Genomic DNA, 18,061 nt, shown 5'->3' on the forward strand with positions numbered 1-18,061 from the left:
TTACATTATGTATAGCAATATATGTAGTTTTAAACGTGTTCATCGTTTTATCTGCTTGAATTCTATCAGTTGCGCATACACAAAACATTATATTATGTTTTTATAATGCAAATATTGTTTTCACCCAATTTTGAAAAAATGTGAAAACTTTGAATTATCCAAGTCCGCCTGCCGTCTGGCTGTCTGTGAACACAACTCCTCCGTCATTACACCACGTAGAATGACAAATGAGGTGTCAAATGGAAGCTTATAATACAAGGTTGGTACTAAAGGTGAGAAATTTGACCTAGGCTGTCTGTCCGTCCGACCGAGAATATAACTCTTCCGCCATTATACCAGGTAGAATGACGAATGAAGTGTCAAATGAAAGCTTATAATCCAAGGATGGTATAGTATTTTTACTACAAAAGCGATATTACGTAGGTCAAAATTTTTGACGTAAGAGAACTGTCAAAACATTAGAATGTGACTTTTCATTATTGCCATGTTTATAGTAAACATGGCAATAATGAAAAGTCACATTCTAATGTTTTGACAGTTCTCTTACGTCAAAAATTTTGACCTACGTAATATCGCTTTTGTAGTAAAAATACTATACTAAAGGTGAAAAATTTGACCTAGGCCGTCTGTCCGTCCGACCGCGAATATAACTACTCCGTCATTATACCAGGTAGAATGACAGATGAGGTGTTAAATGAAAGCTTATAATCCAAGGATGGTACTAAAGGTGAGAAATTCGACCTAGGCTGTCTGTACATCTGTCCGTCCGACCGCAAATATAACTCCTCCGTCATTATACCACGTAAAATGACAAATGAGGTGTCGAATGAACGCTTTTAATCCAAGAATGGTACTAAAGGTGAGAAATTTGAAAAGCAACCAGAAGTACTGTTTTAAGGTAACCGGAACAGTAAATGTGATATATTATTCGGCGCGCCTTCGCAAGACGAAAATAAATATGAACTTCCGGTTTCATGACTGTCTGTCCGTCGGCGAATACAACTCCTCCGTTATTAATACAGACAGAATGACAAATGAAGTGTCTAATGTAAGCTTATAACTCAAGGATGGTATTAAATATGAGAAATTTGACATTAGATTTCCGGTTTTAGAGTTGCAACCGTAAGTACTGTTTTAAAGTCACCGAAATAGTATAAGCGATATATCATTCGACGTGCCTTAGAAAGATGAGAAAAAAGGTAAAATTTTGGTTTTAATATTATTTCTGGTTAAAAAGTTCTAACCAGAAGTGCCATTATAGTGGCAGAAATAGTACATGTAACATATCAATCGAAGCGTATTGAAAAGTTGAGTTTGAGTCTTTAGTTCTGGTTTTGAAATCATTTCTGTTTAAACAATGATGACCCAAAGTTTAGTAAAAATGACTCAAAATTAGTAAAATCGTATATAAATCGACGTAAAGTTACACGAAGAGTTCAAATATCGACTTACAGTTCTACTTTCGATTACTTTGGGTGGAAACCTAGGACTTACGGAAGTCCAATTACTTGTTTACGTGAAGAAATTTCAAACCGAAGTTCGACGTCAGTTTATATTACAATCAAAACAGTTATTTCTTTTTAACGAGAATTTAAAGAGTTGTTCTTCTTCTTCAAGTCCGTCTCCTATCGGAGGTTGGAAATCATCACAGCTATTCTTATTTTACTGGCGGCTGCCCTAAATAGGTCGATGGAACTGCAGCCGAACCATTCCCTCAGATTTCTTAACCAAGATATTCTGCGCCTACCGATACTTCTCTTACCCCTGATTTTACCCTGAATGATCAGTCTCAGCAGCGAGTATTTGTCACCTCTCATAACATGGCCAAAGTATTCAAGCTTTCTTCTTTTAACAGTAAGTACAACTTCACATCCTTTTCCGATCCGACGTAAAATTTCGGCATTCGTCACGTGGTCCACCCAAGATACACGTAGCATTCTACGGTAACACCACATCTCAAAAGCTTCAATGTTTTTAATGCTGCCCATCTTGATGGTCCATGACTCAACTCCGTATAATAAAGTGGAGAAGATATAACACCGCAGCATACGCACTCTCAGATCAAGATTTATGTCACGACTACAGAGAAATATTTTCATCTTGTTAAATGCTGATCTAGCTATTTCTATTCTTGCTCTTATTTCTTTTGTTTGATCGCCTGTATGATCCAGGCAAGCTCCAAGGTATTTATAGGAGGATACCCTTTCTATAACCGTGTTATTGACAACCAAATCATTCCTGGCGTGTGGATCTTTTGTTATTACCATCCATTTAGTTTTTCTGAGGTTTAATGTAAGTCCGTAGCTGTTGCAGTAGTGGTTAGTGCGTTCCATCAGTCGTTGCAGATCTGTAAGATTGTCTGCTAATATCACTGTGTCGTCAGCGTATCTCAAATTATTGATTGTATTTCCGTTGATCACTACACCACAACTAACGTCCGACAGAGCTTCTTTAAATATGACTTCGCTATAAAAATTAAACAAAAGAGGAGACAGAATTAAACAAAAGAGTTGTAGTATTACAGTAATACCTAGATTAAAAATATATTGATTTTACCTGGTATTTCCGGATAACTTGTTGCGGAACATGTAGTGGAAGCGGGTGGTGGTTGTTTTGGCGACGATGATTCAATTATCTGTACGTCTGAATCAGATGAATCGCCTGGACTGTAGGGTTCATCTACAAAAATAATCCCATACGAATTAAAAAAAAGTCTTATTAATAATTAAGTATGTAAATATATTCTTTGTGACAAAAAGCGACAAGGGTTGGCAATCATCACGGTTATTCTAATCTTAGGTACAGCTGCTCTAAATAGTTCGATTGCTGTGCAGCCATGCTATTCCCTTAAATTACGCAGTCATGAGATTATTCTCCTACGTATGTTTCGTATACATCTACATTGGCTTATTGAAGTAGATACCCAAGTCAGAAATTCAACGGCTGATAATACTAAATATAAGTGTATTTAGATTTGAAAATTAAAAACTAAATGCAACTAGCTTGAATCTAGGTGTACTTCGACTGGTTGACTTCTAGATGTTATAGTAATAAACGAAACTGTAAATTTGTTAGTTCATGTTCAACATATCGAGACTAAACTTAAGTTTTTTGTATGAATAAAGACGGATACATACATGCCTGTAAATTAGGAAAGTAGCTGGCATGCCAGTTGCCGACATAAGCCAGTAACTGGCAGCGTGCAAAAAAGAGTGTAGATTTTTACACATGCCTTTGGCAGTAAAAAATCGAGTGTGTTTCATGTGAAAAATATTAAATTACTTTTTTTATAATTAAGTTTTTGAGTTTCCAACAAAAAAAAAAGAAAGCGATCCATAGAAGGTATTCGGAATGAATTAAATAAACAAATATTGCTTATGGCCACGGATATTGTTAGAAATTTAAAAGAGAAAAATTTTTAATAATAAACACCAAACAACAGATCTGGTCTAAACTCTACACCTACATCACAACTTTCTGCTAGCTACTGGCATGACCATAGCGCGCGTTCACACATGCATGTGCCACTCGCCACGCATGCGCATTGAATCACACCGTACGCTACTAGCACGAAAAGACAGGTTGTTTGCGATTAGCTAACATGTCAAGAACTAGCATGCTAGTTAACGTACTTTTAAGGACAGCAGCTCGTACTTGCTGGGCACTGGTATGCACGTGTGCTAGTTACAGGCATGTGTAGTTCCGGCTTAAAAGCGGGTATACACATGCCTGTAAAATGGGAAAGTAACTTGCATACCAGTTATTTGCTTAACTAGTATGCACAAAACACACTTGCGAGTAATTGGCATGCCAGCAGCTTGCGTGCATGTACTGGCAAGGCAAAAACAGCAGGGGTAGATATTACGCATAGCAGTAATCAGACTGATGTTCATAAGAAAAGTACTAAAAAGTCATTTTTTTAAGTTTTTGAATTTCTTAAAACAATAATGGAAAGTATTCGGAGCGAATTAAACAAAAACTTAAAAAAAAATAAAACTCCAAAAACTACTGGCATACCAGTAACTGTCACGTGCGTTCACACATGTCTGTGCTCTCTCCTCGCATGCGCATTGCATCAAACAGCACGGAAAATAAAATTCCTTGCGATTAGCTAGCATGCCAGAAACTTCATGCTAGTAAACGCTCACACTTGCCAGTATGAGTACAGTAGCTGGCGCTTGCTAGTTACTGGTATGCCATTGTGCTAGTAACAGGCTTGTTGCGTATCTCCGGCTTTAAAAGTAGCTGGCATAAGCCAGTACATAACTAGCAAGCACAAAACACATTTTCGAGTAACTGGCTAGCCAGTATCTTGCATGTCTGTACTGGCAAGGCAAAAAAGCAGGGTAAATTTTTATACAAGCCAGTGCCAGTAAAAAAACGAGTGGTTTTCATGTGAAAAATACTAAAGTATGATGGTTTTTTCATAGCACCAACGAGACATTTTTTAATGGTGCTACAGCCCTTAGAGGACCTTGACCTTCTCAAGCTTTTTACGCCATTCTGTTCTGACCCTTGCTTGCATTTTCCAGTTGCCGACTCCGATCTTCTCGGCATCTTGTGTTACCCCGTCCATCCACCTCATGTCTTGGTCTACCCCGTCTTCTCATTCCCACTGCCTTACAGAAAAACAAAATATACAAAATATCCAGAAAAGCAAAACCTACATTTTTTTACTGTTTGAGATTTTTGGTATCACTAATAATTTTTAAGTCATTTTGAAAAAAAAAGCATTTTTTTCAAAATTAGAAATTAAAAAAATTTTACTTTAAAACCAAATTTTTTAAAAAATAAGCACTTTGAACCGATAAAACTTACAGATAAATAGAACATAAGTAAAGCAACTTGTAAAGCGGTAACGATTAGTTTCATTTGCGATGTTAGTTATTAAGTGATTTCCCAATTTTTTTTACCAAAAAAAGGGACCAAGTTTGTTATGAGCGTAACTTACTTTTGATGCTAGAAATAAAAAAAAACAAAAATAAACCTTCTTTTAAAAATAAAAATAAAACTTGCAATGAGTTTTTCCCAAAAGTGGTTCATGTTGTGATTATTTCACGTTGAAATATTAGATTTGGAATTTGACGAATATGAATATATTTTTCATTAGCTACAACTCTACTTCTACTGCGTCTAGGGACCTCATACATACACCATTTTTTTCACTTTTTTATATGCTATATTTTGGCTAAGAATGATTTTTTCGATAAAATATTTTACTTTCTTAGCTATTTGCGAAAAACCGTTTAAAAACGTGTTTTTTTTTTGTTGAAAAATGCACACATTCACTCGCAAGTAACTCGAAAAGTATTGACTTCCTCTGAAGAGTGAAAAACCTTTATCGAAAAAAAAGTTGCTTAGAATTAGTCAGTTTATTCATTTCCAGACTTACTTTGACGTAATTTTTTTCGCCCTCAAGAAGGAGTGAAACTGGGCCCTGGGCTAAATTACACATAGGCACAATATCACTTTTTCTTTCTTTGACATGTTAGTTATGTGTATGCCAAATTTCATGTCAATCCAAGCGGTTCTTTAAAATTTGGAACAAAAACCGTGATTCAATGGACTAAAGGTATTGGTTGAGAAATCCTGTTCTTAATATTGTCGTAATAATATTGTCCCTTATTTATTGAGGTACATAACTAAACAGTTTATGTTGCATAGGATATAGGCAAACAAAACATTGACTTACCTTCTTCAAGTATAACTATTGGCGGCGGCGTAGGAGGTTCAAGTCCAGGTATAACAGATGGTAATATTGATGAAGCAATTGTCAGCGGTGGTGGCGGAGGCGGCACACTAATGGGTACTACGGGTGGAGGTATCGTGATCGGTTCTGCTGGAGGTGGCGGAGGTGCTAGTGTAGCAGGTGTGGGTAATTTTTTATTTAACCGTGGATCATTAACGGGTGGCGGTGTGTAGGAACGGGGTGGTGGAGGTGGAGGTGGTGGAGGTGCAAGTGGTGGTGGAGCTACAGGAAGCGGTGGTGTACTTATTCTGGACTTTTTGGCGGCTGGTAAATGCGATACTGGAGTGGGCTCCACATAAGGTCGTTTTCGTTTATCTCTAACGATAATTCCTAACAAAAGAGACGGACGAGATTCTTCAAAACCTGGAAAATAACAGTTTCAGTATTGACCTATAAGTTATATTTGTTTTATCAAAATAGTACAAAATATAAATTTTAAGTGATGTTGATATTACATTTGACGAAATAAAACATGTATTTTCAGTATAGCATAAGTTTCTATTATATGTTAAAAGAAAACAAATGTAGAGAAAACGGTCTTTTTCTCGATTTTATGTTAGGGAGTGTTCGTAATAATGAGTTTTTTGGGGTAAGAGTTGTAAGTTAATTTTTTGTGCATTGTGTATAGCATATTTGTAATGTATGGAAATATGTGCATCACATTTTCTTATCCTCTATTATTGGTATGTTTTTGTAGTTTACTTCTTCTTTAAGGCCGTTCCTCGCGATTCTGGGCATAGGAAATTCCAATGTTAAAGTTTAAACAAAATGACGCAAAAACTATGGCAGATATTGAGATAATTCTTTTTTTATATGAAAGGTCCTAAAAAATTCTAGCGCACTATTTGTTTATGAATTATGAAATTGTTTAAACAATACACTTTTTAAAAATATTTTTGTTTAAAATTAACATAAAAAAATAGTAAAACAAATACGGCGCTATAGAATTTTTCGCAATTTCCGAATCTGTTTTTATTTTTTAAATAAAGTGTAACACAAAACAGCTATTTTGTTTAAACTTTTAAAAAAATCCAAAGTGCTGGTAAAAATTGTCTCTGTCGATCCGGCACAGGCTCTCCTTGTCGATATCTAGCCGACAGGTAGATATCGACAACGATATAGGTACGCCCTCTCGCTTTGGGGTAGTCATAAATATTTTGAAAAGGCTTATTCAGACTTTTGACAAACCAGTGTGATAGTTTTTACAATGGGTAGTTCTCGAAGACGTTTATGTGCGCCACGCAAAAGTCGACGTCGATTGAGGAAATTTTATGCAAGCCATCAGTAAGTACCGATTATTTAATTTAATTTTTTGTTTGAAGAGAAATATTTTCTGTTGATTTTTGGCATTTTCCTTGTTTTTATACTAACTGTTTTTTTAACAATACTATGGTTCAGTTTTACTTATAATAATAATTGTAGATTGCAGCCAGTATATTTTCTTGTATTTCAATCAGAATTCTTTTCTTTTCTTCTTTACATGAGCTTAGAGCATATATTTTGCAGTATTTGAATATGGAGTTTGATTATTATTTATATTTATTGAAAATTTATTTTGAACGTTTTTGTTCGTAAAGTTTACATACATATATGAACTTTAATTCATTTAGTTTGATTCACCACTTGCTCGCCCAGTCATAGATTTGGTGATGATAATTTTACCATCTTCATCAAGTCACCTTCGCTTTGACCTATTCTGTGTAAGATTTCTATGTTTAAAATGCGTTGAACTCATGATATTTTGAGCATTCTACGATATGACCACATCTCGAAGGCTTCTAATTTGTTCATCATATTAACCTTCATGGTCCAGTTTTCACATCCATATAGTAATACTTGATTTTTAGCTGTAAATTTAGCTGAGAATTGCTCAGTATAGATCTGTTTTATAAATGCTCCTCTTGCAGTTCTATACGAGTTTTAATTTCTTCATCATGATTTAGTGTCTGGTTTATCAAACATTCTAGGTATTTAATATGGTTAACTTTTGTAATCCGTTCATTTTTGACAATTAGTTGCATAGGGTCTAGGTCTTGTTTACTAAATATTTGATGTATTTATGCCAAGTACGTTATTGGAGCATTCTCTAGTGACTCAATATATAAGGAACTGAATATATTCGATACTTTCAGCCATGATCGCTGTGTCATCTGCATATTTGATGTTAATAGTTTCTTCTCCAATTCAAACTCCACACTGCCCTTCCAAGGCTTCGTTAAATATTATTTCTGAGTAAACGTTAAACACGGTTGGGGATAACACACAACCCTGTCTGATACCTCTTTGAATGCAAATGCTGTCTGTTTCTTTGCTGTCTACCACAATATAAGCTTCGTTATTCCAATATAGATGTTGTAAGATCTTGTTGTAAGTCTCAGATCTTTATCACCTATTCCAGTCGTTTCTGTATTCAAAAAGTCTGTCGTGTTGAATCCTATCAAACCCTAAGTTCACACAAGCCTACAAAATGCGACAACTAGCAACTATATGACTAGTTACAAACTATAAGCCGCCCACACTGATGTTAACATTTGTCGCTGTTGGACAATGTGACAAGATTTACTTTTATCTTTACCGCCAAAGATGGAAACACCCAACATACTTCAACTGCGACATAAACATACTGCAACACAGTTTAACATAATACAACAACAGCCAACTTTTATGCGGTTGCGGTATGTTGTTTTGGTGGAGACAAAGCTTTATTGAATGAAACAAATAATACATCCAACTTATTCTGAAACTATTGCTTGTGTTATGTTATATTTTATTAGCTTTTGGTGTACCTAATAAACCACAACCTATCAAATTTAATATCAAAAATCAAAATGGGAAATAATTGCATGCGAATTTATTCCTTCCTTCAACAAGTTTTCAATTCCCTCGAAATGCAAGGTAATTTTGATATGGAAATACCAAGCTGCAATTTCCATGTAACCCTTATCAATAATTTATCTACTCTTTAAAGATTTAAGTGGGACTGTAGCGTGGAAATACCAAATTATATTGTCGAAATTAAATAGGCTAAACAAATTTCTATATTTCTAAGAACGGCTAATCTGTTGTCTGCTATTCTCTTTGCTATTTCTATTGTTGAGATACAAATTTGTTGCATTTACATTTTTTTGAATAATTTCGATTTCAAAATATCAAAAATGCTTTCCTATTCTGTGTACTTGGTCTTGTATCGAATGTTTTTTGTGGAAACCCAATTCGTGAGATTTTTCGAACAGTTTGGAAATAAGAGGCAAAAGTGATGTAGCTCTATAAGACGAGACACATGGTTTGCCAGGCTTTAAAATCATGATTACTTCGGCCACATTCCATAGCCCGGGAACATATTTTCATCTAAATGCTGCATTTATTAAATTTGTTAATTTAGTTATTCATTTTCCAGAGAGTTGCTTCAATATTTTTCCCGTTGTAAGATCAAATCCTGGAGTTTTCTTGGGATTTATGTTTTCTCGTATTTCTTTTTTAATGTAACGGGAGTAATTTCTGAGCTAACTTGAATTGTTTCCATCCCTGCTAGGTCTACTATATTTTGTTCATTTGTTCAAAATTTTGTGCTAAGTAATTTGAAACCTCTCTGAATTTGTCTGACTATTTTTTGCCCAATTCCCATTTTCTAATCTAATTGAAGGGGTGGTTGACTGACTGGTCATTTATTGGAAAAAATTTCATCTTTATTTATAATCTAGATTTAAAAAACTCGTAATAAATTGGATTTCGGAGCATCATCTTATTTTCTGTATATACATGGATTGTTTATTCATAAATCATAAAATATATTTAAAAAAATCATCAGAAAGTAATAGAACTATAATTTTTTAGGAAAGCAAAGCTTGACTGTGTGGATGAAATTCCGAACACGGCACTTGAAAGTGAAGTTCGTCCTTCAACGAGTGCGTAAGTCAACCATTTTCTCATTATCTAGTAATAATTTGCAATAACAAAATTGCCTTTTTTAGACATGGCTAAGTATATTCTGGAATTCGAACAGAGGGCGTTTCTAAAGAGTTTCAGATTCTTGAAAAATCAGAGCAAATGGAAACTTTGTAAGTAAAATATATTTCTCAGAGAGTTGGACCATAAACACTTTATTTTCAGGTCACCTTCCAAAATTTGTGGAAGAAGAATTGTAGACGTCTGTCATTTTTCCAAAGCTCTGCTAAGTTTTCCACACCGTGGTCTATTGGGACCGTGCAAGTTCGGCAAAGCGACCTCTATTTCTACGCTCTGTACTTTTATTCGCACTTTTAATTATATTGGCCAATTATATTAGTCCTGGTTGCTGGATAATTGTCAAGGCCATAGTCCAAAAAAATAATAAGAAGAAAAAATAAGATGCAGGTTATGCTATGCAAACGTAAACAATTGTATGTAGTAAATAAAATTAGTTATTAAAATGCAGTACTGCAAGCAAAATACAATTAATTAAATTTACCTTTATATAATAATTGCATATCATATCAATATTGTGGAGCAATATATAATTTTTCTGCCTCAATGACAGAAGGTATGAAATATACGTCAATTTGACAATTTCAATTGACAATATGAATTATTTAAGATAGTTGCAATATTCTCCGCGACTCGCGCACGGTCGTTTCTCGTTTCCCTTCCAAGTACTTGCACACCGCGAATTTTCTTGTGATGGTAGCACAGTAGAGTTGTTGAAAGAAACCAGGAAGGGATTGGAATCGACTTTTCTATTCCAGTGTAACACCTGTAAGTCAACTGTGGAAGTTTTCACTGATGATCCATATTCGAAACAGATTCCAGTCAATACTGCTGCTGTAACTGGAGTGATATCGATTGGATTGGGATATGTTAATTTAAAAGAATTTTGTTCGACCCTAAATATGCCAGTGATGTCAGAAACCATCTACAAGAAAATAGAAGGAAAGCTGATGGACAATTTCTATAATACAGCCACGGAATTGATGCTGGCTGCTGGAAAAGAGGAAGAAAGTCTAGCACGAGAATGGGGTGAAGTTGATCCAGAAGATGACAAAGCTGTTATTAGTGTAATAGCTGATGGTGCATGGGCAAGAAGATCTAATAAATCTATATTTTCGGCCAATTCGGGTGTGGCTTCTATCATAGGAAAAAGAACTGGCAAACTATTGTATTTAGGTGTAAAAAACAAGTATTGTTGTGTGTGTGTGCGTCAAAAAATTCTATCACTCCACACGTATGTTACAAAAATTATAACGGTACTTCGACTGCAATGGAAAGTGCAATTGTTGTAGAAGGTTTTAAACAGAGCATACAAATGCACAACTTGAAATATAAATATTTTATTGCTGATGGCGACAGCAGCACGTACAAAAAAATATGTGAAGCCAAACCGTACGGCAATAACTTTTTTATTGAGAAAATCGAGTGTAAAAACCATTTGTTGCGAAATTTTGTCAATGGACTAAGAGAACAATCCTCAAAAAAACATAGTTCTGCGGGAAAACCTATTCCTTTATCATTAAGATCTGTACTAAAAAGGAATATACAACGTTTACGAACGGTAATTGACTGTGCTGTCAAATATCACCGAGAAAACCATTCCAGTGACAACATAAAAATACTTAGTTTAAAACAAGACATTGAAAACACTGCGTATCACGTGTTCGGCGATCACAAAAATTGTGCCGCTTATTTTTGTAAAAAACAAAATTTGGACCAGGAAATTAATTACATTCCTGAAATGCAAGAGTGTGGTTTGTTGTCCGATATTATATCATTCAGCAATAGGCTTAAGTATCATGCAACAAGTTTAATAATAACGCCGAAAGCTTCAATTCTGTTATCGCAAAATTTGTTGGAGGTAAACGTGTAAATCATACCAAGAAAGGTGGCTATCAGTTAAGGTGTTTGGCGGCAGCAGTGTCATATAATTCCCGTGGAAATTATTTAAATAATATATTGCAAAATATAAGCAAAAATGCAACTGGTTATTACCAAAATTTATTTTCTCAAAGAAAAATTAAAAAATGGATACAAGAAAAAAAAACAAAAAAAAATATATTAAAAAACAAAGTAATAATAAACCTGATAAAGACTATGGTCTAAATGCAGAAGAGTCAGTTCAGTTGTCGGATGAAGAATTCGAAGCAAAAAAACAGGAATTTTTAAAAAATCTGGTAAAAAATATCTCGGAAAGAATAGAGATTTTTAATAATACCACTGCTCAAGGTAATAGTGCTGCTTGGTATGTAGAGCGTCAACAACGGTTAACGTCCAGCAATTTCGGAAAAATATGCAAATTGCGAGAGAAAACAGACAGAACTAAAACTATTGGAGCAATATTGAATCCAACGTTTAGTGGGAATAGATTTACAAAATATGGAATTGCGAACGAACCGAAAGCAAAAGAAATGTTAGAAACAATTTTAAATATAAATATTGAACTATCAGGACTTTTCATACATGATGAATATCCCTTTCTTGCAGCTAGTCCTGATGGCTTAATAGGTGACTCAGGCGTAGTCGAAATTAAATGTCCATATAAAGCTAGAGAACTTACGCCTGAAGAAGCTATTGAACAAAAAAACTTCAATTTTGCCAATTAATTGACGGTCAATTGCATTTGAAAAGAACTGATTCCTATTACTACCAAGTACAAGGACAGTTATTTATTTCGAACAGAGAATACTGTTACTTTGCAGTATGGACCCCAAAAGGAATTTTATACGAAAAGATTTATAAAGATATAGAACTGTGGGAAAATATGCTACCAAAATTGCAAGATTTTTATTATAATTTTTATTTGAAACAACTTATAAAGAAGTTTAGTTTTCTATCGTAGCTATATCGTTTTGTTGATAAACTTTTAAAATTGTACTTACAATACTTTCTTAGAAGATGGTTACGACATTCAATTTTTCTCAACAAAATTATTCACATATGTATTTTCTAACATTATTGATGAACACTACTATCTCCATCGGCTATTAAAAGTTTGTACGTAATGCCATGCGTGTACTACATTTTAATCCATCTAGAATTATTTGACTTTCCATTGCAGTCGAAGCTTTTGTCCAATTTTTGTAACATACGTGTTCATTCTTACCTTCTCCGTATAATTTACAGTTGGAACAGTATTTGTTCCTAAAGCTTAATCTTTTGTGTTCTGTAACCAATAATGGCTACAGCTCCAGAATTGGGGTTATACTTTGTTTTATATTATACACTTTATTCAAAATAACCACATTATGAATTTTCGTGATCCAAAAATATTAAACACAGAAAAAAACAACCCTAAACGTGCTTTCCTTGAGATCGTTCTGAAATTGATAATCACACACTTTTTAAGTTTGCATATTTTGAACATAATAAATATGTATCACTAATATTCCAGACTCACTAGTTTGCTTTTTTTAAGAAAAACAACTTACTTATTTTTTGTTACCATAGATTTTCTCAATTTCTTATATACTCATATACGCTATACCCATAGTTACATTTAGTCTGTGTCAGCCATTTATTTATGATTTAAAACGTTTTAATAATAATCAATCAAAGTACAGCTCCCGGAACGAACCATGGCCGATGTGAAACGCTGTCGACGATCGTACGTCCACTTAAACTCTACAAGTCTACACAGACAGGATTTCTCTCAACGACCATGGTTCGCTCCGGTAGCTGTATTGTCATTTAGATCATTACTTGAAAATTAACTAATCTTCTTTTAATTTTCTTATATGATGTTTTGTGAAGAAGGATGATTTGATACCTCTATGTACCTTTGATTAGTTGTAAATAAATTATTAAGTTAAATAAATTTTACTTCTAAGGTCTGTTATTCTAATTACCATATGATCCCACTGAATAGAAGATCGTCCACTTAATTGCTAGAGACAACATCACTGCTAAATTGTCCGTAAAAAGTGACAAAAAACAAAAGAAAATATACATTATAAAAAAAGGAATTCAGTAATACCGTGACCTCAAAATATCTCTCTATATTTACATTAGTTTGTTAATTTTGTTCTATTTAAAAATTTTAAATTTATTATTGTTCTCGAAAACATCACTTTGCATGTTTCTAAATACTATAATTTACAATTTTATGAAAGTCTGTTATTCTAAGTAACCACAATCTTATTGAAGAGAAGAATGACAACAAGTTTCATCATTGTATTGTTACTCCAGGGGGTCTGTCGCTTCACTAATCGCCTCTAGTAGCATTTTTAACCTGAGATTTTAACAGATTTGGTTTATGTGCAGAAAGAAATTTTTGAAATAGGGATAGGCAACTCATTTTTACCGTTACCTTTTAAATGGTTGGGCCTTAAGTATTGGCAACTAAAAACTGCTGCATTTTGCTGATGGATTTACCAGGCCCGGCCCTAGGGATCTTGCCGCCCTGGGCAAGATCGGCGACCGCCGCCCCTCTTCCTTGGTATACCCAAAAACTCAAAAATTTCACCATGGCTCTTAATTTGCTGAAATCCATCACTTAATGCATTAACGGTTGTGTCTATAATTTTTAAATAGAAGTCAACTTTAAATCGTGTCTCTGGATCTAGATTCATACTTTCATCTTCAGCCTCCTTTTCGGATTCTCAATTTCTAACTTTGATGAGCCCTTATGCGTCTGTCAAATAGCCCTGGAATTTTAAATCACTTCCGAGAGACTTAAAATGGATTTACGATTTTTCTAATAAACTGTTAGCTTGATACGCTCTCATATCAATACTCTGCATATGCGACTAAGTTGATGTGAAGTAAAATGTCGTGCCATATTACCACGCAGAGCAAAGAAAAGTAAAATCACGGATTTGATTTGCCAAACAGCTTGCCTCATGAGCAACCATTTTATTGTTGTTTTTATTCAGAGTGATTTCTACAAGAGCATCGTAAATTTCTTCAATTTGGTCTCTAATGGGAGTAATTGCATCAATTATTCTACTTTCTCATATAGTTTCGAACAAAGGTTTCAATGTTAGGCTAGAAATATGATTTTTCAGCATAGTCCAACGATGAATAGATGCTGAGAAAAAGTTGTAAATTTTGTCACTAAGGAAAAGAAAGAAACTGCAAACTGTGAGGCTTTAGCAGCATCGTTAACGACTAAGTTAAGTGAATGGCTAGAACATGGGACAAAAATGCTCTAGGATTCATTTTCAAAATTCTGTTTTGAACTCCCAAGTTATTCTCTTCCATGCTTGCCCCATTATCATACTCTTGTCCTCTCATATCTTCCAAAGATATTCCCAGTTCATTCTGGGACTCTGTAACTCTCAAGCTAGTGGTTTCCACTACAGGCACAAATCCAAGAAAAAAAAACAATAAATGCTGTATAAAAGGTATATTTAAAAAAAACCCTCAAAAGGGCCACATCAATTCACATAACTAGTTTTCGACTGGTTTACCAGTCATCATCAGTGCTTACGTGCAATGTACATGTTAGCCACCAAAATGCTATTTTACAAAAATATGTGGGTCAAAGCCCATTTCAAGTAGTCCGTTAAGGAAACATAAGTATAAAAAGCTACCTTAAGCCTTGATGTTTAAAATATAATTTAATTTGCCCTAGGTAACATCTGAAATTTGGGTGTGACTTGTTCACATGTTGGAAGTTTGACGGCAAGTCACTTGCCGTCAACCTTCCAACATGTGAACAAGTCACACCCAAATTTCAGATGTTACCTAGGGCAAATTAAATTATATTTTAAACATCAAGGCTTAAGGTAGCTTTTTATACTTATGTTTCCTTAACGGACTACTTGAAATGGGCTTTGACCCACATATTTTTGTAAAATAGCATTTTGGTGGCTAACATGTACATTGCACGTAAGCACTGATGATGACTGGTAAACCAGTCGAAAACTAGTTATGTGAATTGATGTGGCCCTTTTGAGGGTTTTTTTAAATATACCTTTTATACAGCATTTATTGTTTTTGTATCACATGGTATACAGCCAACTACAGGAAAACTTTTTTCCTTGTGGAAATCCAAGAAAATGTTCTTCAATTTTAACACTTTGTGAATAAGAACCTAAATCGACAAAATGTTCAACAATAGTCACCTGTTCCACCCCAGCAATATCAGATATACAATCTAAAATTATGCTATAATACTTTGCTGATTTCAAAAAGTTTAAAATTCTATTTTTGATTTGGTCATGGAGGAGCTGAATAATTTCGTTTTGAATACGTTTTCCCAAGTAGTGATGCTGCTTGTTACTCCCATTAGTTATTTTCCTAATGTGCTCTTGTAACACAGAATCAAAGTTTTTAAAGAGCTCAAAAAGCTTAAAAAAATTACCATTGTTTTGATGAAAATGTTTATCAGAATCGCCCCTCATTGGATGACACTGATGTGCTAAGAACTTTATTATTGATATAAGTCGTTGTATTACATTTTTCCAATGACCAGTTTCTGAATTTAGAACTTTTTGTGTTTCTTCATCTATGATTTTGCCCGATTCTAGTCTAATTGCTAGTTCTACCCACTGTCGCTGTGACTGTAGATGAGATGGAGACTTAGCGTGGCTGGACAAAGCTTCAGCCATATGTTTCTAAATATTATATTCATTTTCAGTAAAGTTAATTTTAAGTGAATTTCAGTGAATTTAGTTTAGTTCTGATCCTACTATTCTTGTGCGATGCAGAAGAAGGCGGTGTTGTCGATTTTCCGTCGAATTGCAATTCCAAACCTTGCAATTGTTATTGTTTCACTTACTTAAATTCTCGTTTTTACAGTTGCATTTTTGCCGCTCTTGTTCATAATATTGATTTTTTATAATATTAAAAACGTAAGTTATTATTTCTTAAATTTCAAAAATTGGCTGTCCTCTAAAATTGGCCGCCCCTGAATTTGCCGCCCTGGGCAGCCGCCCAGTTCGCCCACCCCTGGGGCCGGGCCTGGGATTTACTACACATTTTTTCATTTAGTAGAATGAGGGTTGCTTCTTTGATTTTTCTCTTTTCCATGTCTGTCTCCTTCATGATTATTGATGCATCTTTCCACTGTGATCTGTGTTCATTGTTCCAGGCATGTTTGATTATCAGTGATATGTCGAAATCCCCGTTTTTGATGTATGTTTCATGTTCGTTAATGCTGACGTTTAGTAGTCTTGCAGTTTCTCCCACGTCGAAATTGTTCTTCGCAGTTCTTTGACCTCTCCTGTCGATTGTTCGGTTTGGTTTTGGACAGGATAGATCTGAGTGTGTTGGTTGTTTTAAATTTTGTTGTTCTTCTCCTTTAAGTGCCAAATCCGCGACGAAGGTTGGCAATCATTATGGCTATTTTGACCTTCGAGGCAGTTGCTTTGAGCTGCAACCAAACCATTCTCTCAGGTTCTTCAACCAGGAAACGCGACTCCTTCCTACGCTTCTCCTACATTCTATTTATCTTTGAATTATGAGTCTTAAGATGTTACATCTTTCGCCTCTTTGTTGTTACGGTGTACTTGTTCTTACGTTAAGTATTTTTAGGTAAAATATTTTATGTAATTGTCATTACAACATAACCGTAGCTCCCACATAAACATAACAATAAAGACTTGGTATATTAACGATGTCAAAACTATTAGGTGCTAACGATGCAGGTAATACATCACACAGGCCCAGCCCTAGGGATTTTGCCGCCCTGGGCAAGATCGGCGACCGCCGCCTCCAACCCCCTGGGTATACCCAAAAACTCAAAAATTTCACCATGGCTCTTAATTTGCTGAAATCTATCACTTAACGGTTGTGTCTATAATTTTTAAATCGAAGTCAACTTTATATCGTATCTCTGGATCTAGGTCCATACTTTCATCTTCAGCCTCATGGCCAAATTGTCTTTTCACTTTCCTCTTTCTGGCTATTACTGTGCCTCCTTTTCGGGTTCTCAATTTCTAACTTTGATGAGCTCTTTTGCCTCTGTCAAATAGCCCTGGAATTTTAAATCACTTCTGAGAGACTTAAAATGGATTTCCGATTTTTCTAATAAACTGATAGCATTGATTAATAAGTACATAGATACCTCACCTTTAGGTAAAACCGAATTCAGTGTTAAACTCCGCCCAGTTACACCTCTTTGCCCCTCAAGTCTAAGTACTAACTGGCTGGACGGTGGCGACATTTATTGAAATTTTTGCCAAGATTGAAAAATAAATTTGAGTCGCTTGGCTGGCGTAATAGACAACGATATAAGGGTAGTATTCAGCATTTTAACAAATAATTTTAACGCGATTGTAATCTCTATTTTGGAATTCCGATTTTACTTCAGATAAAACGCTAAAAATTGATTAATAAAAATAGTGAAGAGGTTTCTTAAAAATTATTTAATTATTAATACACTACAAAAAAACAACAAAATAG

General features: G+C 34.6%; 1 protein-coding gene across 2 annotated transcripts in view; it reads right to left on the reverse strand.

The window, feature by feature from the left end:
- Positions 1 to 18,061, reverse strand: part of LOC126878850 (death-inducer obliterator 1) — a 234,578-nt gene that overhangs the window by 58,430 nt on the left and 158,087 nt on the right. For both annotated transcript variants that reach the window (XM_050641744.1, XM_050641743.1), the window contains exons 18-19: positions 5,693 to 6,112; positions 2,557 to 2,679 (exon numbers count right to left, since the gene is read on the reverse strand). In XM_050641744.1, coding sequence (XP_050497701.1) covers positions 2,557 to 2,679; positions 5,693 to 6,112 — 543 coding nt within the window. The remainder of the gene's footprint in view (positions 1 to 2,556; positions 2,680 to 5,692; positions 6,113 to 18,061) is intronic.

Source organism: Diabrotica virgifera, chromosome 1 (genome assembly GCF_917563875.1).
Source record: "Diabrotica virgifera virgifera chromosome 1, PGI_DIABVI_V3a".
Taxonomy (NCBI): domain Eukaryota; kingdom Metazoa; phylum Arthropoda; class Insecta; order Coleoptera; family Chrysomelidae; genus Diabrotica; species Diabrotica virgifera.